This window comes from Sorex araneus, chromosome 2 (assembly GCF_027595985.1).
Source record: "Sorex araneus isolate mSorAra2 chromosome 2, mSorAra2.pri, whole genome shotgun sequence".
Classification (NCBI taxonomy): Eukaryota; Metazoa; Chordata; class Mammalia; order Eulipotyphla; family Soricidae; genus Sorex; species Sorex araneus.
Genome location: NC_073303.1, coordinates 222,701,935 through 222,724,724, shown reverse-complemented (window position 1 = coordinate 222,724,724; position 22,790 = coordinate 222,701,935). Strand labels below are relative to the sequence as shown.

At 47.4% G+C, this 22,790-nt stretch overlaps 1 protein-coding gene across 1 annotated transcript; it reads right to left on the bottom strand.

The window, feature by feature from the left end:
* Positions 1-16,201: 16,201 nt before the first annotated feature.
* Positions 16,202-20,279, bottom strand: LOC129401752 (glycosylation-dependent cell adhesion molecule 1-like). Its single transcript, XM_055124581.1, has 3 exons — positions 20,219-20,279; positions 16,522-16,770; positions 16,202-16,332 (listed from the first exon to the last, which is right to left on the bottom strand). Exons 1-3 carry the CDS (start codon positions 20,277-20,279, stop codon positions 16,202-16,204), a joined length of 441 nt encoding a protein of 146 aa, XP_054980556.1.
* Between the last annotated feature and the right edge of the window lie 2,511 nt (positions 20,280-22,790).

The window sequence follows — 22,790 nt, the reverse complement described above, 5'->3', positions numbered from 1 at the left end:
ACAGTACAAACTTCCGGATATAAGATGAGTAAGTTCTGGGAGTGTAATGTCAGCATGGATGATAGTTGCCAACAGTATTCTAGACCTGAAAGTTGCTGAGAGTTAATCTTAAAAGTTCCCCTCAAAGGGTCTGGAGCGATAGCACAGCGGGTAGGGTATCTGCCTTGCACACGGCTGACCTGGGCTGACCTGGGTTCGATTCCCAGCATCCCATATGGTCCCCCAAGCACCACCAGGAGTGATTCCTGGGTGCAGAGCCAGGAGTAACCCCTGAGCATTGCTGGGTGTGACCCAAAAACAAAAAAAACAAAACAAAACAAAAACAAAAAAAAAGTTCCCCTCATGACTGCACTCATTTGTGGAGTTGTAGGGTAGCATCACATGAGGCTGATACCCAAGGATCATAGATACAAGGGCCAGGGGGATTTCCCCATAGCTGGAAGACTGCTTCATGAACAGAGGGGAGAAGGCAGATGGAATAGAGAAGAAAATGAAATCACTAAGAAAATGATGGCTAGAGGAACCAGTCGGGATGGGAGATGCATGCCGAAAGTAGATAATGGACCAAACATGATGACCTCTCAGTGTCTGTGTTGCAAGCCATAATGCCCCAAAGTAGAGAGAGAGTATAGGGAATATTGTCTGCCATGGAGGCAGGGGGAGGGTGGGAAAGGGGGGTATACCGGGGGGGATATTGGTGGTGGGGAATGTGCATGGGTGGAGCGATGGGTGTTTTGATCATTGTGAGACTGTAACCCAAACATGGAAGCTTGTAACTATCGGTGATTCAATAAAATTAAAAAAAAATTTTTTTTAAAAAAAGTTCCCCTCACTCACAATTGCAACTGTGTGAGGTGGTGGACTGGGTGCAATATCACAGCAATGATTATGTTTGAGCCCTCAATGTATACATTGTCATACTTTAGATATCCCTATAAATGCTGAGGGGAACAAAAAAAGGAAGGCTTTGGGAACACTGAGGAAGGAGCAGGAGCTGGAGAAGTCTTCCCAGAAAAGGGGAACTGGAGGATTTTTTTTTCTTTTCTATTTTAAAAAGACTCGAAGTTGGTGGAGAAAAGAAGCATGAAAATGAAGGGGATGTTTTCTGAGAAATCCTGGACAGAGCAAGGGAGATAGATTCACAAATCCTGAGGATGAGAAAGCGTTGGCGTCATCAGGTTGTGTTGAGGACAAGAGCTCCAGGGGGAGCTTCAGAAAGACCCATTTGCGGAAACAGAACTTTCCTTTTCCACACTCAAGCTTGAAGAATGGACTTTGCAGCTACAAAGAAAGATTTGAAAAGGTTTAATTGGGGATGGGCACCCCCAGTCTTACTGGGAACGTGAGCGTATGGGCTATGGATACAGCCAGAGGTACTGGAGCAAACCCTCATTCTTCCAGCTATCCTGGATTGATTACTGATCTTCTGAGAAATTTTTTATTTTTTTTCTTTTTTTCTTTTGGGTGACACCCGGTGATGCACAGGGGTTACTCCTGGCTCTGCACTCAGGAATTACTCCTGGCAGTGCTCAGGGGACCATGTGGGATTCTGGGAATCGAACCTAAGTTGGCTGCGTGCAAGGCAAACACCCTACCCACTGTGTGCTATCGCTCCAGCCCCCAGATATTTTTCTTTTTATTCATTTTTTTCTTTGGGGGGTGGTGTTGGGCTACACCCAGCAATGCTCGGGCTTACTTCTGGCTCTGTGCTCAGGGATCGCTTCTGGTGGGTTCAGGGGACCATATGGGGTGCTAGGTATCGAACCCAGGTCAACCACATGCATGGTAAGCACCTTACCCATTGTACTATAGTATGGGTCCTGCTCCTCTGAGCTTCGCTTCAGTTCTCTCCTCTCCCCTCCCCTGCCCTCCCCGCCCCTCTCCTCTCCTCTCCTTTCCTCTTCTTTCTTTTTGCTTTTTGGGTTACACCAGGCGGTGCTCAGGAATTAGTTCTGGCTTTGTACTCAGGGATCACTCATGGTGAGTTCCGGGGAACATATGGGATGCCGGGGATTGAACCTGGGTTGGTCGTGCTCAAGGCAAACACCCTACACACTGTACTATTGTTCTGGCCCCGAGCTTATTTTCTAATCTAAGAGATGGGAGTAATAATTTCTTTGCTCCCCTCTTCACACGGGGGGGTGTTCAACAAATCCTTAAGTCTCTTTTCTTTACTTCTCATTTCAAGAAAGAAACCCCCAGTCTCACTAGTCACGTCCATTGGTGGAATTTGTTCATTTGTTAATATCACCAGAGATTCAGCCTGATCTGTTCACTGGATGTCAACTGTTTGCGCAGGAACTGCTGTTGAAGGTGCTCGAGGCAAGCAATGGACAAGGTGAAGTGGCAGAAGAAATGGGGGGAAGGTAAATGGGGGTGGGCACTGAATGGGGTGGCCAGGAAGTTCTTTCTAAGAGATAAAAAATTTGAGCTGTGGGGCTGGAGCTATAATACACTGGGTAGGGCGTTTGCCTTGCACGGGGCTGACCTGGGTTGGATTCCCAGCATCCCTTATGGTTCCCTGACCACCACCAGGAGTAATTCCTGAGTGCATGAGCCAGGAGTGACCTCTGTGTATCGCTGGGTGTGACCCAAAAAAGCAAATAAATAAATAAATAATTTTTTTTGAGCTGAGACTTGGGCAACCATTTCTTACCCGTGGGAAAATGACAAGGCGTCTGCTAGTAGGACAAGAGAGAGAGGACCAGGGTTCTAAGCGGGGAAGCCCAGGGGCAAAACCCTGGGAAAGATGCTGTGTGGTGGTGGGGTATGGAGGATGCTAGCACAGTCTCACCGCGTTGAACAGGAGGGTGAACTGAGTGGGGCAATGAGGCTGGGGTGAGGCAGATGTGGCTGTGTCCTGAGCCTCTAAGGATGGAAGGAGAAGCAGCGGCTTAGGATAAGGAGGAAGGACTGGACTTAGCTGCTCATCAAGAAGCCCAGCCTGAGTCCAGAGCTGCTCAGTGGCCAAGCACCCACTTAGGCAGGAGACTGTTCCCAGCACTGACCCCCCGAGCACCCCTGGCGCCACTGTGCAGTCGTGTGATTGTTGGCCTACTGCAGCCCAGATGTGACCCCGGCCCTTAAGCCTGCGTCAGAGTGTGTTTCAAGCACTGCTCCCAGGTATGTGTGACCCCGGTCATTGCCACAAACCAAAGCTCTGAGGACTTGCCAAGAACCGACCTCCGAGAAATTTGCCACAAGGCAGAACACTGTGCAGCCTACAAATTCTCCAGGGCCAGCTGGTCAGCCTGTTCAGGACAAATTCTGCCTGCTCACCCAAGGGGCCAGGACTAGCACCGGCACTTGGCACGTTCTTTGCCATCTGACCTTCCTGAGGGCTGTTCCTGAGCAGTTCCTGCGCAGTTTTGCCACTTGGGCCATGTGCCGCTGGTCTCCACTGGGCTCACGCCCCCCGAAGTCCCGTGCGCCACTCTTCAGAACCGTGTGCAGCAATGCCAAGGTCCGTGTGCAGTTCCTGGAGCTGTGTGCACCATATCCTGGTGACAGACCTGGAAGCTGTCTCATTGGCTGGATGATTTCCACATCCAGATGCTTTCGAAGCCCACGTGAGAGCTTAATCCCATGACCAGGCTCGATTTGGGAGACAGTCATGAGGGAGCCTGTCCTCCCTCCCTGTCCTTCCCCAAGGGAACTTTACTGAGAAAAAATTTTGGCTTCATTTTTCTCTTCCTTCCTTCCTTCCTTCCTTCCTTCCTTCCTTCCTTCCTTCCTTCCTTCCTTCCTTCCTTCCTTCCTTCCTTCCTTCCTTCCTTCCTTCCTTCCTTCCCTCCCCTCCTTTTCTCCTTTCCTCCTTTCTTTCTCTCCTTCTTTCTCTTTCTCTCTTTGTCTCTTTCTTTCTCTCTCTCTTCTTCTTTCTTTCTTTCTTTCTTCTCTTTCTTCTTCTTTCTTCTTTTCTTTCTTTCTTCTTTCTTTCTTCTTCTTTCTTTCTTTCTTTCTTTCTTTCTTTCTTTCTTTCTTCCTTTCTTCTCTTCTTCCTTCCTTCCTTCCTTCCTTCCTTCCTTCCTTCCTTCCTTCCTTCCTTCCTTCCTTCCTTCCTTCCTTCCTTCCTTCCTTCCTTCCTTCCTTCTTCTTTCTTTCTTTCTTTCTTTCTTTCTTTCTTTCTTTCTTTCTTTCTTTCTTTCTTTCTTTCTTTCTTTCTTTCTTTCCTTCTTTCTCCTTCCTTCCTTCCTTCCTTCCTTCCTTCCTTCCTTCCTTCCTTCCTTCCTTCCTTCCTTCCTTCCTTCCTTCCTTCCTTCCTTCCTTCCTTCCTTCCTTCCTTCCTTATTAAATCACCATGAGATATACAGTTACAAAGTTGTTCATGATTTGGTTTTAGTCATGCAATGTTCCAATACCCATCCCAGTGTACACTCCCCACCTCCCACCACCACTGTTCTCAGTTTCCATCTCTCCACCTCCACTCCCGAAAGCAGGCACTTATCTCTCTCTTTGTCTGTCTGTCTGTCTGTCTGTCTCTGTCTCTCCTTTTGGGCATTGTGGTTTGCAGTACAGGTACTGAAAGAGTATTGTGTGTATCCCTTTGCCTCCTTTCAGCACTCAGTTCTTGTCCAGAGAGATCATTTCCAACTATCATTGTCATAGTGGTCCCTTCTCTGTCCTAACTGTCCACTTCTCCCGACTTGTGGCAAGCTTCCAACTGTGGGCCAGTCCTCCTGGCCCTTGTTTCTGCTGTCCTCACGTAATAATTGCCTCATATTATGTTTTTTTTTATATCCCGCAAATGAGTGCAATCATTCTATGTCTGTCTCTCTCCTTCTGACTCATTTAGCTCAGCAAGATATTCTCCAAGTCCACCCACCTTTAATTAATTTTTATTTCTTGAGTGGCAAAGAACCTGGCTTCTGCAACAAGGGACAAGGAAGATTGCTTTTGTTCCTACCTCTGGCTCTGAAATGGTTGGTGGTAGAGGAAGGAGCAGCTTCCACGTGAGAGGCTTGTAGAGGCTGTGGTATTCTTAGGAAACCTTAAATTTAAGATTAGGCAATAGAAGATCTGGAGAGATAGTCCAGTGGTTAAGGTGCTTGCCTTGCACGGCCAACCCAGATTCTATTCCTTGGCATCCCATGTGGTCTCCTGAGCACTGCCCATAGAAACAACCCTCAAAGCAAGAGGAGGTGGTGCAACAAAAGGGTATTGGAGGTAGTTTGGACCGAGGACTTGGAATGGGAAAACACAGAGCTGAGTGGAATTTGGAGTCTGGGTATGGAAATCCTGGTGGCTTTGAGACAGTTTTCACCAGAGGAACTTTTTTTTTTTTTTTTAAAATTTTATTGAATCACCGTGAGATAGTTACAAGCTTTCATGTTTGGGTTACAATCTCACAATGATCAAACACCTATCCCTCCACCAGTGCACATTCCCCACCACCAATGTCCCCGGTATACTGCCCTTTTTCCCACCCTCCCCTGCCTCTATGGCAGACAATATTCCCCATACTCTCTCTCTACTTTTGGGCATTATAGCTTGCAACACAGACACTGAGAGGTCATCATGTTTGGTCTATTATCTACTTTTGGCACGCATCTCCCATCCCAACTGGTTCCGGCCAGAGGAACTTTCTTTAAGAACAATCAGGCCTGGATATATGCCTCAGTATCTAGCTGGATGGTTCAGTAACTAATTCTTGTGGGTTCAAGGGCTAAGGATTGTGAGTGGTAGCTAATCTATTGAAGCAGATAAAATAATGGCACCTGAAGATGTCCATATCCTAATCCCAGTGTCTGTGCTTCTGTTACGTTACATGGCAAAGAAAAGCTAAGGTTGTTAATCATCTGGTTTAAAACGGGATGTTTTAAAACGGGATGGATCAGTAGTACAGTGGACAGGGAGCTTGCCTTGCGTGCAATTGGCCCAGCTTTTATCCCTGGCACTACCTATGGTCCCCAGAGCTCAGTTGATAGTGACCCTTGAGCAGAAAGCCAGAAGTAATCCCTGAGCACTGCTGGGTGTGGCCCAAAAATTGAAAAAAAAAAAAGAAAGAAAAAAGGGAGGCTATCTTTAGATTTTTTTAATGGTTTAATGTAATAATCACGTTCTCCTTACATGTGGGACAGGGAATCAGTAGAGAACTGGATTGAAGGCCAAGTGGGAAGAATATGGCCAGAGGGGAATGGCCTTGGAGACGGGAGAACAGGCCATGAGCAGAGGACATGTGTGGCCCCCTGGAGGCTGCGGAGGACAAGAAAACATCCCCCCCCCCAGAGCCTCCAGAGAGGAATGTAGCTCTGCTGACACCTTCTTTTTAGCTCGGTGAGCCCCCTTGGGGAGAAGTCAGTGGAATTCTGACCTCCTGGACTTCTAGATAACATTTGCGTGTTGTTTTAAGTTCATATGTTTGTGTCGCTTATAATTTGCAATTACAATTAGAAAACTGATACGAGATGAAAGGATCTTCCCTCTGTGGTGCCTGCTCCCTCCTGCAGGCCGGGGTGCTATGGCAGCTGTGAGCAGAACATTTACTGGATGTGTTTCACCTAGCAGTGGATTGAAAGCATTACCAAGAATGTTCCAGAATAGCGAATAGCATTGCCTCTCTGCTGCCCTCTCCTCACGCAGACACTCACCCCTGCTTCCCTTAGAGGGTGCTTGCTCACCCCTCCTTTGTTCAGTGGCTCAGGCAGGGAGGCAGATGAGGGGGCTTGTTTTGGGTGCCTGTCTCAATTGCTTTCCCCCACTCCCTCAGCTTTGCCAGGGGTCACAGTGAGGTGATCTCCACTCGTCTGGTCATTAATAAAATGGACACTTAGAGTTTCTCCTTTTGGTTGTTGTTTTTTTATTTTAAAAATAGTTTTCTATTCTCTGGGCACCTGTTCCAGGGGCCAGATTCAGAGGAGGTGGAGGGATGACACACTGGGGAAACCTTCCCAGAGCCTGATGGTAACATCAAAGACTGCCTGACCTGGGAAACTCGATGATGTGAGCATCAACAGGCAAAAACTCTGAGGGTAACGACTATCAGCTTTATAGTGCAACCGAGGTTGAAGTGGAGTTATCCCCAGTTCCATATGGGTACAGAATATTGGACCGTGTGGGAAATTTTGGCTTCAGATTATTTGTGTTCATCTTCAGTAAGTGATGGCTCTCTCACGTCTTGATTGACTTCTTTGTTTTGAATTATACTTAGGGTCACAAAGGGCGTGATGGAAGTATTTAATTTATGGCTAGTTCCACAGATTCTCAGAATTATTTCCTAGTACAGGGCCTCCTGTTGGCCCAGAACTGCACATTTATTAAACTCTGGCGAGGGTTGTGATTGCAGAGGCCCACCGTAGGGATTAACTGCAGAGGAGTGGCTGACTTCACACAGATTAAGTAGACCAGGGTCCGTGAGAAAGAGGGGATTTTATTTTATTTTTTTCCTGTTATTGTTCTTAATAGTGAACATTTATTTTATTAAAAATATTTTTGTTGGGGCTGGAGCAATAGCACAGCGGGTAGGGCATTTGCCAACAATGATCCAACATCTGTCCTTTCACTAGTGTATATTTCTCACCATCAATGTCCCCAGTTCCCAGTTTCCCTCCTGCCACCCCACTTCCCCCCCACACCCAGCATCCTTTTGTGGCAGACAATTTTCTTCTCTCTCTCTGTTTCTCTCTGTCTCTGTCTGTCTGTCTGTCTCTCCTTTTAGGCATTATGGTTTGCAATACAGGTACTTAAGGTTATCATGTATATCCCTTTACCACTTTCCAGCACTCAGTTCTGGTCCAGAGTGATCATTTCTAACTACCATTGCCATAGTGGTCTCTTCTCCTCTTCACTATTTGAATTGCTTCCCCCAACTTGTGGCAAGTTTCCAGCCACAGTAAAGAAGGAATTTTAATATGGGTGAAAGTGGTGGGAGAAGAAAAAAATCAATTAAACAACTGAATCACTATAGCACTGGAGCACTGTCGTCCCATTATTCATTTGCTTGAGTGGGCACCAGTAACGTCTCCATTGTGAGACCTGTTGTTGCTGTTTTTGGCATATAGAATACACCATGGGTAGCTTGCCAGGCTCTGCTGTGTGGGTGGGATACTCTTGGTAGCTTGCCAGGCTCTCTGAGAGGGACGGAGGGATCAAACCTGGGTTGGCTGCATGCAAGGCAAATGCCCTACCTGCTGTGCTATCGCTCCAGTCCAAACAACTGATGCATAAAAGAGAAATGACTAAGTCTTGTATGTGGAAGACTCTGTTTCTAGAAATCAGACTTTTTCGGGGAGTGAAGGAGACAAGGGGCCCATTTGAGATCTGAATCTTGGTTTTGTAGTGAGCAAAATCACAAAGAAAGGGGAATAAAGAAAGCTAGTTCTGTTGGCTGAATTATGGGAACAAATAAGATTTTCTTTTCTTTCTTTCTTTTTTTTTTTTTTTGCTTTTTGGGTCACAACCCAGCGATGCTCAGGGGTTACTCCTGGCTTTGCACTCAGGAATTACTCCTGGCGGTGCTTGGGGGACCATATGGGATGCCGGGGATCGAACCCGGGTCGGCCGCGTGCAAGGCAAACGCCCTACCCGCTGTGCTATCGCTCCGGCCCCCAAATAAGATTTTCTTGGGAGAAAAACATTTCTTGTGTTTGTAGAAGAAAATCTTGAGATTTATTAAAGAAAAAGGTTTCACATCTAAATGCTTTTAAGAACAGGGCTAGAAGGGGCGGACTGCACACACTGGGAGATAGCTCGTGTGGAGAATATGTGTGAGGTCTTGAGTTCCATTCCCAGTACCAAACCAAATCCCCCCGCAAAACCTTTTATTTTATTTTTTTAATTAAGGAGGGCAATGGATTTAGATTTAACAACGGTTCAAAGCCTAGTGAAGCCACTAGAGGGAGCCTGGAGCCTGGAAACTACTAGAAAGTTGCTTTTCTAGCCTAAGGGAACAAGTTCTGAGAACGGCTTGCCCCTGACCTGCAGATACAGGCTTTGAATGTGTGGAGACAGGATCCTGAGCTGATAAAACACACTCCCAAGGAAAATCACATAGAAAAACACATCTGAGTTAAAAAGAGACACCCCGGGGCATTATTCAAATGTTGGGGATTTCACAAGAGGACAGAATCACCTTCAACTTCCCATTTTGAGGGAACAGATAGTAGGTGTGACCCCACCTCCTAACGGTAAACTTAGCGCCCGACTTATTTTTATTTTTCCGCGGGGAGAGTCTCTTAAATGTGGTTTAAATTTTTGTGCTGGGAACTCCAAAGAGCTGGTCGCCGGGTTGACCAGTTGCCTGGCCGGACCTCTGTCACAGACTGTATTCATCCCTGTGAGGTGAGGTCAAGCCTCCAAGTTTCTGCTGTGCTTTGCTGGCGTTAGGAATTGATTCTGACTGTCCAGGGTGTCAGGAGGAGTCTGCTACCTCTTCTGTTCCGGCTGCACACATTTCTGGCCCCCGTGCAGAGGGTTGATGATGCTCAGGGCTAGCATAGCAGAGAGAGGCTCCACCTGCCAGCCATACCACTCAGAGCCCCCCACTCCACGCACACCCAAGGCCATGTGCCTGTGGAACTGCCCTCCACAACTTTCTCTTGCATCTTGAATCCTAGACACATTTCTTTGCTCCATCTCTCAAAAATCCCACAGAAATCTATTATCTCTGGAACATCCAGGGAGCGTGACGTGGAGAACCACAGAGCAGAAGAAAATAGCTGCAATATCTTAGTCCTGGTGTCCAGTGGAATGTGTGACCTCTCCTCTCCTCCCCTCCCCTCCCCTCTCCCATCCCTCCCTTCCTCCTTCCTTTCCCCTCTCCTCTCTGCTTCTCCCCTTTCCTCCTCTCTCCTCTCCCTGCCTCTCCTCTTTTCCCCTTCCCTCCCTTCTTCTCCCCTCCCCTCTCATCTCTTCTCCTCCCCCCCACTTCCTTTCCTATTTTGCTTTTTTGGACCTCATCCAGCTGTGCTCAAGGCTTACTCCTGCCTATGTAACAGTGGAACAGTAACCCAGGTTGGCGGCATGCAAGGCTAGTCTGCAACACACTGTCTTTATTGTCCCAGCCTCCATTCTGGGAGTTTTCTCAGGCCTTTATTTCTGCATGTGAATTGTCTCCAGGGAGGGGTCTCCATTTCATACTGGTATTTTGAGGTGGCAGGCAAGATTACTCTTTTCAGATTCTGTAAAAAACTAAGGCACGCCGAGGGGCGCGTGCACTCTCGGGCTCTCCGGGCAGCTCTGTCTCACCACCGGCGTTTGGTGCTCTGGAACCGCAGTGTGTGGACTGGATCAGGACGGCCGGTGGTCCAGGACAGGTGAAGGAAGAACGAGGACCAAGCTGGTTGCTGATTAGTTACTGTTTATTCAATCTTCCATCTTTCCCATCTCCCGCACTCCCAGCGCCGTCCTCTCTCTCTGGATCTACTGCAGCCCTCTCGCTTCTCTAGTCTCTCCTCCTACCTCCTACTAGTCTCTCCCACCTTGCCCTCTAGGCTACACCCAGCCAGGTAGCAAAATCAACATAAGAAAGCCCTTCCTGAGGGCAGGACATTCCAAAGCCTTTCCTGACTTTTAAGGTTTTTTTTCCTTTCTTTAGTCCTAACACTTACTAACATCTTAATACTAGTTATTTTTGTATGGACATAGCAAGAGATACATTGAGGCTTGCAAAGCAGCTCTCCTGGCAACATCTTGCCACAGACTCAGACCACAGCACTGAGACCAGATTAATCATTCCTCACCCTAGCAGGGTCCAAATCTAATTATCACTGTTTGGATCATGATAACATTTGTCCATGATCAAGCTCTTAACTTATAGTTAAGCATTAGGCACTTTGGCCAGGCCCATCTCGATGCCAGGGTAGCACACAACTCACCGCTTGCCCTGGGTCCGTCTCATCCCTCGCCGAGACCCTGTTTTGGGGGTGCTAGGAAGTAAGGGCAGCTGAGGCTTAGGTCGAGAGAACAGATACCCAGGAGGAAAATATCATGTAGAGTCAAATGACTCCCAGGTTACAAAAGCATAGCATTTGCTAACTCTTCCTGAGTCCATACAAAAAAGACATTGCTCTGAATAAACTATGTAAAGGACTCAAGGAGAAGAGAAAAACAGTATTTGCAAGTCAACAGAACACTAAGAAAGAAGTTACAAATAAACACAGAGGAGTGGGAGCACTGTAACGGGAGTAACCCAATAAACCTAAACTACCTGAGGCTATGCTATCCTACAAGATTCGATCTTACCAAACATATCTTGAATTGATGGCTTCTGAAGTTGATGGCCATGGGTATCCTCCACCTGATTCCCTACTTCAAAACCAGGCATAGGTTCTGGATGCAAAATTTCCTGGGACCCCGAGAATATTCTTAGAAACATAAACTCATTTTCAGGTCCTCAGGCAAGGATCAATTTATTGACTCAAGGAGATGCCCAATCGTCTTCCAGAAGACTGTTCCTGGAATTGCTACAGTGCTGTGCCCACTGACATTGACTTTAAAAACCAGGGACCACAATCTACTTGGGGTTGAATTAAATTGGCTTTGGAGGTGTTGGAGGAATGTCATATTTTATTTTATTTTTTGGTTTGGGGGCCACACCCAGCAGTGGTCAGAGCTTAAACTTGGCTTGCATTTAGAGCTCATTCCTGGTGAGAAACCACACTGACCCCGAGTTCAGGGATTGAACCCGAGTCAACCACATGCAAAGCAAGGGCCTTAACTGTTATACTGTGGCCCAGGCACATGAATGTCACCTTTTCCAAGGGGTGGGGTGTGTGTGAAGAATTTCTTCACCTCCAGGCATAACTCCCTCCCCTACCCCTGCCCCAGGGACTACTTTCTATACCAGGAACTCCCCCTACTACACGCCTTCTCACTAGGATGGGTTCTCACCACAATCCCTTCAACTTTAGAGGTAAAGGGTTGACTTCCCCAGATCAGGGCAATGAAGGAAAGCAGGTATATGACTTCCCCCAGCCCACACAGGAGAAGCTAAGGAATAAGAGAGAGTGCATGAACTCCCTCTACTCTTCCACAGACGGACCCTAGTCTATGCAGCAGCTGGGCTAACAGTGAAAACCCACTCCCAATCCAGTCTTAGAGGTCACAAAGTTTTTTCAGGTGCTGAGACCCTGCTGTGGTCCTGCCAGCTGGTTGGGGTCATAGAGACTTGACCTTGGGGTCATAGAGACTTAAGGAGTGTTTAGATGGGGTTGCCCAGGTCTCTTGACAAAGCTGAGTTCCTTTGAGAGAGAAGTGAATAAGAAACTAGAAAAGAAGCAATTTGGACTTCAAGTCTTTGCATTTTAATTGAAAAGAAAGTGCATTTAAAGTTTCTTTGTTATTTTTGAAATTAAGAAAGGCTCAAATTCAATTTGGGGCATTTTTCTTGTTGCCCGTGGATGTTGTATTATTTGACACTTTTTAAAAAAACTTATTTTATTCTTTAAAATATTATTATTAGTGAATCACCATGAGGGTACAGATACAGATTCACACATTTTCGAGCTTGTTTTTCCCTCATACAATGTTCGCAAACACATCCCTCCACCAGTGCCCATTCTTCACCACCAATAAACCCAGTATCCCTCCCACCCCCCCAATCCCATCTCCCCCCACCCCACCCTGCCTCTGTGGCAGGGTATTCCCTTTTGATCTCTTTATCTCCAATTGGGTGTTGTGGCTTGCAATAGGGGTATTGAGTGGCCATTGTGTTCAGTGTCTAGTCTACTTTCAGCACGCATCTCCCTTCCCGAGTAGGATCTCCAACCACATTTTACTTGGTCTTCCCTTCTCTATCTGAGCTGCCTTTTTCCCCAGCATGTGAGACCAGCTTCCAAGCCATGGAGCCAACCTACTGGTACTTATTTCTACTATTCTACGATATTAGTCTCCTACTCTGTTATTTTATATTCCACAGATGAGTGCAAACTTTCTATGTCTGTATTTGACACTTTTATGTTTTTTGTTTTGTTTTGTTTTGGGACCACACCTGGTGATGCTCAGGGCTTACTCATGACTCTGAGCTCAGGAATTAGTCGTGGTGGGCATGGGGGACCATATGTACTGTGAGGATCAACCCCCAGTTGGTGTGTATAAAGCAAATGCCCTATTTCCCATTGCTCCAGCCTCTTATTTGACACTTCATGCTGCCAATGAGTGCTGTTTTGGTACCTGATAGTTCTGAAACCTCATCCAACTCGGAGTGACAGAAATGAGTAAAGTGAAGAAATAGAAATTTATTGGGGTGCACTTCCGGTGGACCCTGCAGGCCAGATGTTCTGGGGGAGGCTAAGCGGGATTTTAAATTGTCTTGGGCCAGAAAGGTAACAGAGACCAGTTTGAGTGGTATGCCTGGTAAGCACGAACACGGGCTATAGTCTGGGGGCTACCAGGCCAGGGAGGGGCCATAGCCCTGTTTTTGGTGCCTGAGGGGCAGGGTGATCTTTGATTCCAGGAATGTTGCTATTTCATCAGTCTGCTGCCATTCAGCCCTAAGCAAACCTTACAGTAATGTGCAGCTCATAACTGAGCTGATTGGAGAGGGGAGAAACTTAGTTAAGGGCCCTGTGGGAGTGGGTTTGTGTCCTGGTTGAAACCAATTCAACAATAAAATACCATATTCTCAATCCAGGAGAACATACAAATAATAGTAGTGAGAATATGAAGCTGCTATTTATTTACCAGAAAATGAGTTTTTTCCCTTTTGTCTTTTGTGAGAATTAAGTACACAGGCAAAGCATTGCTTGCTTCCTTCCTATCTGGCCGTAGGAACCCTAAAAATCAGGGGATCCTATCATTCTGTCACTTTTAGTGGGTCACAAATGGCTAAAGACCTGCAAAGCGGGAGGTGATGCTGACGCCCTGGCAGCCTTCACCTGCCCTCCAGCTGCACCTGTGTCTGATGGCAGATCCCAGGCCCACCTGCTAAGGTCAAGGGGCTGAGAAAAGAGGAGACACTGAGTTGGTGGCTTTCCTGTTCAGATGTCTCCTTCCCACAATAGGGGCAGGTTGGAGGGAATTCTTTCCAGCCAACTTTTATATTCCTTCCTTCTGTATTCCCTTTGGGGAAGAGTTGACCATCTTTTAGGTAAGAGCCTGACAAAGGCTTCTCCAGGGTGTCTCAATAGATGTCTTCGAATCAGGCCTGCTGGGGTTGGAGGGGAGCAGGCGACACTTTTTTTTTTTTTTTTTTTTTTTTTGCTTTTTGGGTCACACCTGGCAATGCACAGGGGTTACTCCTGGCTCATGCACTCAGGAACCACCCCTGGCCATGCTCAGGGGACCATATGGGACGCTGGGATTTGAACCCGGGTCGGCCGCGTGCAAGACAAACGCCCTACCCGCTATGCTATCTCTCCAGCCCCAAAGGCGACACTTTTATCTCTTATCCAGCTTTGACAGAGAGCCCTGGGTTGGGGTTTATAACACATCGGTCTAGTCATTTGTAAGGTGATTCTTTGCTTTGAGCCCATTAATGATCCTCATGTCATTTGCTGCAATACCGAAAACTCTAGTTTCTGTCTTTTTCTTTATCTTTGTTTTTGGCAGGCGGGGTTTGTTTTTGGGTCATACCTAGTTGTGCTCAGGGATCGCTCTTGTCTCTGTGCTCAGGGATCACTTTTAGTGGGATCCAGGAGACCGTATGCAATGCCAGGGGTTGAACCTGGGTCAGGCAGATGCTGTAGTATCTCTCTGGCCCCCAGGTATTGAGGAAATCTTGAAAGGTAGTGCTGTTGGGGATTGGTGTTACCAGTGTTATTTCTTGTTGCCCCTTGCCCAAACCTAGGGAAGGCCACCTTCTTCCCTCCTGTGCTGGTTAGGAGTACGCTGAGTACAACCCCTAGCTATATCAATTTATTGAACCATGTGGCCTGACATGCAGTCTTCTTTCCAGACTTTATTCCTAGAACTGAGAGCTGTTAACAGCAGGGATCTGGCTGTACCCAGACAAGTAATTCAGAATGTGTCTAGCAATCAAACGGACACAAAAGTTTTTGGAGCCGTATTTAGATCTTCAGGCCCCTTAGACCCAGTGCTGCTGGTACGCACCAGAATCACAAGTGATTAGTATTTGGGGGCCCAACAGGACTACACTGATGGTGGTAAAGGGATGGGGTGGGGGTTATCATGCAGTGGTGCAAGGGATCAAATTTAGTCCTGTGCATGCTAGGCCTGTGGGACCATATGCCCAAGAGGTTGCCTTTATTTTATTTTATTTTTCTAAAACCTGGAGGCTCCGCTATTTTCCTGGCTTGTTGTCTCCAAAAATAAAACTTTGCTGCATTAAAACCTCTTGCCAGCAACTGGTTTTCTGTGAGACAACTGATAAACCTGGCTTTGCCCGTTACAAAGTCAGAAGAGTCTGGCACACTGTAGGCACCTGTGGAATACGAGTCAGGGGAATACGCGTCATCTATCCTGGAGCAAAGCTGAAGTCTTGGCAGGTAAAAAAGGTACAGAAGAAGGGTGGGAGGAGGGCAAAGGGTGAGAGAAGGCGGGCATCAAGGGCACCAGGGACCGGATCAGAGAGCTTGAAGGATTGGAGCCTAGCAAGGAGCAGGTTTGGAGAAAGGGGACTTGTGGCCAATTCAGTAGGTAGAGCGAAGAGTGGGGGGATAAGACAGAGCCTCAGAACTTGGGGTCAGTGAGTTCTGAAAGAGGACTTCATCAGGCTGTGGGACGGACAGCAGTGGGCTGGTGGGTGCAGAAGACTGGAGGGGTGAAGGCGGGAGAGGTGGGGAGGCCTGGTGGCAGAGGTGGGAGAGAAGGCATGTGTAGAGTCTAAGACTTTACAGGAGCTCTTTTGGGTGTGGAGACTTGAATATGTGTCAAAGTGGAAAGAGGAAAGATTTGAAACCGAGCTGGAGCTATAACACAGCGGGTAGGGCATTTGCCTTGCACGCGGCCGACCCGGGTTCGATTCCCAGCATCCCATATGGTCTCCTGAGCACTGCCAAGAGGAATTCCTGAGTGTAAAATCCAGGAGTGACCCCTGTGCATCTCCGGGTGTGACCCAAAAAGCAAACAAAAAAAAAAAGAAAGATTTGAAACCAAAGATTGGGGTAACCAGAGAAGAATCCTAGTGGCGTGAGACCTCTTAGCATTCATCCTAGTTCAACAAATCCAGCGCAGAGCCTGGCCCAGGGATGCAGCACTTTAATAAGGAATTTGCAGGACCAAGAGAGGATGGGGGGTTGAGGGGAAAAGACTATGGATTTTGTAGGTGCCCCCCATGTCCCAAACTGGGGTGCAGGCATCCTCCTCTTTAGGGCTTTTCAGCTTTAGGGATAGGAGGGAGGAATTTGTTCACGATGTCAGCGAACTTTTTCAATGCTTCATTCAGGTCCTTCTTGATTTGCTCGACGAACTCAGCCAGTTTTCCCTCTGAGATGATTGCTGGGGAATATTGGAAGGGAAATGTCAGAGTAAAGCTAATGATACAACCCCCTCCTCAGCCAGTTCAGTGTGGGCATAGGCAATCAATACATTTCTTGGATCTCATTGAACTTACATTTTTTTCTTAAAAAAAAAAAAAAAAAAGACCCGTCTGTATTTCCCCTCCTCAGCCTCTCCCCAGGCGCTTACCAGCCTTGGTCTTGGGAATGTGTTCTTCACTCTCTTCTAATTTGAGGTCAACCTTTTTGAACACCTTCTGGGCAATGGAGTGAAGCAGTTCAGTCCCGGAATCTATGACTTTCTTGACAGATTTGATCGCAGCGTCGTCTTTGGAAACAATCTCTTCTTTGGAGATGGATGACTCTGTGAAAAGGTCCTCACTGGAGACTTGGGCCTTTTCAGGATGTACACCGCGGTGCTTGAGTTGGGCAGCTGCGGCTGACAAGAAGGAGGGGGCGGAGGACACAGAAAGAGCTCGTGAGAGGCAGTTCCCTTCACAGGTGGAGGAGATCATCATGGAATCATTGCTATATTAGCATACAACCAGGATCCAAATTTAATTTCATTTTGATTTGTTTGGACCACACCCGGCTGTGCTCATGGCCTACTGCTGGCTCTGTGCTTAGGGTTCACTCTTAGTGGGGCTTGGAGGACTATGTAGAGTGCTGGGGGTTGAACCCGGGTCAACCGTATGCAAGGCGAGCACTCTGCCTACCGTATTATGCGTCTGTTTCCACTCAGGGTCCAAATTGAAGTGCACCTTAAAGGCACATCTTTTTTTTTTTTTTTTCTTTTTGGGTCACACCCGGCGATGCACAGGGGTTACTCCTGGCTCTGTACTCAGGAATTACTCCTGGTGGTGCTCAGGGGACCATATGGGATGCTGGGATTTGAACCCGGGTCGGCTGCATGCAAGGCAAACGCCCTACCCGCTGTGCTATTGCTCCAGCCCCATAAAGGCACATCTTTATCTCCTTCCCATCCCCCCACCTTTTTTTTTTTTTTTGGTTTCTGTGATGACCTCACTTGGTTGTGGCGCTGGAAATCACCAGAGGTAATCACACCTGGGGTGTGGGGGAGTGTGTGTGGGGGGATCAAATTCCAGTCTCATGCCTGTAAGCTGGCTACTGAGCCCAAACCCCAGGCCACATTCCTTATTGTTCCTTATTTGTATTTTAGTTTCTGGTGTGGGAAGAAGGGTGGGAGGGACACTGTACTCAGAGGGCCACCTACTGCTTGGTGCTTTGAGGTGCTCCGGGCCATGCTTGAGGGAGCCAGATGGGGCTGTGGATTGAACCTAGGCTTTCTCCATGCATTTGAGTTCTCTCTCTGGCCCCCACATCCCTGGTTTTGAGTATTGTTGAAAGGGCATTCTACTTTCTGTAATTAGGAATTTCATTTTCCTAATTAAAACAGGTTAGCCATGCCAAGATTGAGAACAGATGACTGGATAAAGAAACTTTGGTACATCTACACAATGGAATACCATGCAGCTGTTAGAAAGGATGAAGTCATGAAATTTGCTTATGTGGATGGTCATGGAGAGTATCATGCTAAATGAAGTGAGTCAGAAAGAGAGGGACAGACACAGAATGACTGCACTCATCTGTGGAATATAAAATAATTCAATATGAGACTGACACCCAAGGACAAGTAGAGACAGGGTCAGGAATATTGCTCCATGGTTGGTAGCCTGCTTCGTGAGCTGGGGGAGAAGGCAGCTGGAATAGAGAAGGGATCACCAAGTCAATGGTGGTTGGAGGGATAGCTCAGGATGGGAGATGTGTGCTGAAAGTAAATAAAAGACCAAACATGATAGTCTCTCAGTATCTGTATTGCAAACCATAATGTTCCAAAGTAGAGAGAGAGTTTGGGGCAAATTTTCTGCTATAGAAGCAGTGGGAGGGGTGGGGCGGGGGGCAGGATACTGGGGACATTTGTGGTGGAAAATGTGAACTGGTGGAGGGACGGGTGTTCAATCATTGTATGACTGAAACTCAAACATGAAAGCTTTGTACTATATCTCACGGTGATTCAATAAAAATAAAATAAAATTGAAAAAAAAAATGCAAAGACCTGTCCAAGTGTTTGGTAATAGGAGAGTTTCATAATTATTGACTTTCCTCCTCTGCATTCTGGATATTGATGAATTTGACCTTCTCTAGCTTCTCCCAGGTAAACTGGGGTGGGAGGGAGCTACTCTGAGATTAAACCTGCTTATTGATAACCGACAAAGCAGAGTCCTACCATGTTTGTGGCTTTGGGCTGGGGCTTTGGGGGTCTGGAGCAGATCAGAACCATGACATTCTACCCTCATGGTGAGCTGAAAGCATTTCCTCACCAGCATTTGGGTGTAAAGTATTGCCCCTATTCCCATATCCTATAACTAGCTACCCAGCATAAAGTGCAGTTGAGGGCAGAGAGCGAGCTAAATGGGCTGAACATATACAAACACGATTAGGAGACTTGATCCCCAGACCTGGTCCTCTGAGCACTGCCAGGAATAACTCCTGAGCACAGAGCAGGGAGTAACTCTGGAACATATACCAGGTGTGACCCACGCCTAACCCAACCTAACTTAATCTATCTAAACCAAACCAAGCAAAACAATATTCCAAATGGTCCTGGACACCACATCTTAGCCACTAGTACAGTAGGGAAGGATTCAGGTCTAATACAAGGTAGAACTGATTTGGCAATATTTCTTTCTCAGCTGAGAATTCATTGACTCAGACCATCTTTTTTTTTTTTTTTTGGTCACACACACACACACACACACACACACACACACACACACACACACACACAAACACCTTTGGACAGGGGTTACTCCTGGCTCATGCACTCAGGAATTGCTCCTGGCGGTGCTTGGGGAACCATATGGGATGCTGGGAATAGAACCTGGGTCAGCCGTGTGCAAGGCAAATGCCCTCCCCGCTGTGCTATCGCTCCAGCCCCCTCAGATCATCTTTTAACCACTACCAACCTACACACAAAAGCATATCAACTTAGGACTTACTGGCATCTGTGTGTTGAGTCTCCAAGTGGATTTTATCTTGTGACTCTGAAAAATAAGGAATTAAAGTCTCCCGAGGGCTCAAGACATTTAACCTAGGAGATGTTCTCTGCAGTCTTCTCCAGTCCCAACCTTCCCCATCTCCCCTTTCCCACCCTGTCTTCTCCTTGCAGTTCTAACACTCCTCATAATTTTATACTGTGTTTTTCTCCCAGAAGGGGGTGACTGAGCTCTTTGTCTGTTTCGTTCATGTATCCCAAGCACCGACGTGTCTGGCACAGAGTAGGTGCTCAAAGTATTGTTGTAGAGTGAATGAGTAGTAGGTCTTGCCCTCATTTGTGCAAAGAAAGCAGAGAAGTCCCAGGTGGCTTAGCCTCTGGCTGTTCAGCACCATCAAAGGCTGGAATCAACTCTGCATCTCCACTGACACATTATCCACCCTGCTTTGGGTTCAGATTGGCTTCTGTGACTCCAGCCACAGGTTCCCCATTTCCCTGATTTCATACCTGTCATTCCAGGTGTGAGGTTTTGATTCCACATCTTTCTAGCTCTGCACACAGCCCATTAGCTTTTTTTTTTTTTTTTTTTGCTTTTTGGGTCTGGGTCACACTCATCGATGCTTAGGGGTCACTCCTGGCTCTGCACTCAGGAATTACTCCTGGCAGTGCTTGGGGGACCCTATGGGATGCTGGGAATCAAACCCGGGTCAGACGTGTGCAAGGCAAATGCCCTACTCACTGTGCTATGACTTCAGCCCCCTCCCCCCCGGCCCATCAGAAGGACTGAGGAATGCCTTTGTACTGAATCTGTGTAGCTGGCAACTGACTGACCTCTCAGGACGGAGGAGGGATGTGGGGGTACCCAGCTTACCGTTAGGGACGGGAGAGGCATAGGCCAGGCTGGCCAGCAGCAGGACGATGAGGAACTTCATGATGGAGTGGAGAAGGATCTGTTCTCCTGGGTGCTGCTAAGTGTCGTGGAAGATGCATCCGGGAAGGGGCCTTATGTATGTTGGGGAAGGGGTGGGCTCTGAGAAACCTGGCTCAGGACGGGACCTGGGAGCATTCCAGCCTTCTCTTTCCAAGTTCCCTGTTCTGAATATGTCTCTTTTGGGGAACTGAACATTCTGGGAAGCCAGTTAACAAGAAAGTCAGGTCCCCAGCATTCCTCCATCCGACCTGGGCCAAGAGTGTACTAATTCCATCTCTGGAAATCCTGGGGATGGCAAATTGGGAGTGTTGCCCTCCTTCATGCCACTCATATAATTTGATTTTCACTTGTGTTCTTATTGAATTAATATCTGTCTCCCTCAGGCAGATGGAATTTCCATGATGGTTGGGATTGTGTTTTCCCAGCACCTAGAAAGGAGTTGGTGCAGAGAATAAATCAGGCAAAGAGGAAAAAAAAAAAAAAAAAGAATGGGGCAGGCTGTTTACTGCAGCATTCAGCAAAAATACTCATCAGCTCTGGAACAAGGGAACGAGGCCATATCCAGGAGTCCCAACTCCATGCAGGCACTGGCCCGAGTTTGTTAGATGGGGTATTGGGTCTAGGTCATGATACTTGTGGATGACGTGTTATTTCTCAAGCAGAGAAGATCATGTTCACTGAGCCAAGGCCACTTGTGTGGAGTCTCCCATATGGGTGAAGGTGACACTGGGAGAAGCAAACCCCACACTGTTCTCCTGCCACACCCAAGGGTCTAGAAGTGGGCTAAATGTAAGTGGGCTGGAGGATGTCACGGATCCTCAAGAGTTCCTGAGGAGAACTGAGGTGGGGGTGCACCCGGGATGCAGGGTCGGGGACTGTCCTAAGCTGAACTGCTGTGCCCTCCTCTAGCTTATAGTTTTGGAGTTCTCTCTGCAATCTGTGCTGCGATCCCCTCTCGGAAGCAGGGGGCCGCCACCTGCCCCGTTGCTTCACAGAGAGCACGGCTTGCTAGGTATGTGGGGTCCCACTGGGTGTCAGGTGACGCCAGTAGACCTCAGAGAACTCTGGGCTGTGCCAGTCCAACCTCTTCTTCCCTCCAGCAGTGGGAGAGGAAAGCCCGGGGGTCTGGCAGTCACTCTCCAATTGTTCTAGCCCAGCTTTCTTTTTAGGCAAGTCCATGAAGTAGAGGAAGTTTGTCTTGGGCTGCCTCCTACCCCCACTCCTTCCTGGTTTCCCCCCTTAGGATAGCCTTCCACCCACTGCCCAGGGCACTTAGGAACAGGGAGAGCGGAGGGCATTCACAGCTTCTTAGAGTTTCAGCCCTGCAGGTTTATTCTCACTGCCCATAATAATCCACCAAGGTAGAGCTCCATCACCTCCAGACTTGGCTATTGAAGTTTCTCACTGCTCTTCTGGCCTGCAGTCCATCCTCCGTGCTTGTCTATCCCCCGTGCCAGGGCTAAGAAACCATCTGAACTTCACACACCTTGCGACTCAGAAGCCTTTCAGAACTAACCGTATAATTTGATTTTCACTACCCCGAGGATAAAGGCCAAACTCCTTGGCCAATTGTTCAAGTCCTCTCACTTTTCTCACCTCATCTCCTGCCCCTGATAAACCCCCTAATTCCCAAAGCATTGCACTCTATTCTGCATTTCCGGTCAGCAGTGCTCTCCCTCACCCTCTGCCTGCTGGGATGACCCACGTCAGACATTCTCTCCCCTCTGGAGTGAACACAGTCTCCTCACCATTGTGTCTCTCTCTCAGTTGGTCATTTTACTTTTGCTGTCCCACCATATCTTGTTTGCATCTTAATTTCTTTTTTCATGATTGCATTCTGCTACTTATTAAGTACTTACTCTGTCACAAGTTTTGAGACTATAATCATGGCCTGACGCTTATCTACTGACTTTGAAACAGAGATTTTTGTTTATTTATTTATTAAAATTTTTTTAATTCATTTTTTTTTAAATTAGTGAATCACTGTGAGGGTACAGTTACAAATTTACCCATCTTAGTTCTTGTTTTTCCCTCATACAATGTTTGAGAACCCATCCCTCCACCTGTGCCCATTCTCCACCACCAATGAATCCAGTATCCCTCCCACCCTCCAATCCCATCCCCCCACCCACCCCACCTTGCCTCTATGGCAGGGCATTCCATTTTTTTCTCTCTCTCCTTTTGGGTGTTGTGGTTTGCGATAGGGGTATTGAGTGGCCATCGTGTTCAGTCTCTAGTCTACTTTCCGCACGCATCTCCCTTCCCGAGTGGGATCTCCAACCACATTTTACTTGGTGTTCCCTTCTCTATCAGGGCTGCCTTTCCCCCAGCATGTGAGGCCAGCTTCCAAGCCATGGAGCCAACCTCCTTGTATTATATACTGCTATTCTTGGGTGTTAGTCTCCTACTCTGTTATTTTATATTCCACAGATGAGCGCAATCTTTCTATGTCTGAAACAGAGATTTTTGAATGCAGCCCAGAACACCTCGTTTTCCTGTGTAGCCTCAGGTA

Bases quoted from the DNA above. Each gene is read 5' to 3' on its own strand.
- LOC129401752 (XM_055124581.1), bottom strand. From the start codon at position 20,279: ATGAAGTTCCTCATCGTCCTGCTGCTGGCCAGCCTGGCCTATGCCTCT. The intron at 16,771-20,218 runs GTAAGCTGGGTA...CCTTCTTGTCAG, and splicing joins TGCCTCTCCCGTCCCTAACG to CCGCAGCTGCCCAACTCAAG. The intron at 16,333-16,521 runs GTAAGCGCCTGG...AATATTCCCCAG, and splicing joins CATTCCCAAGACCAAGGCTG to CAATCATCTCAGAGGGAAAA.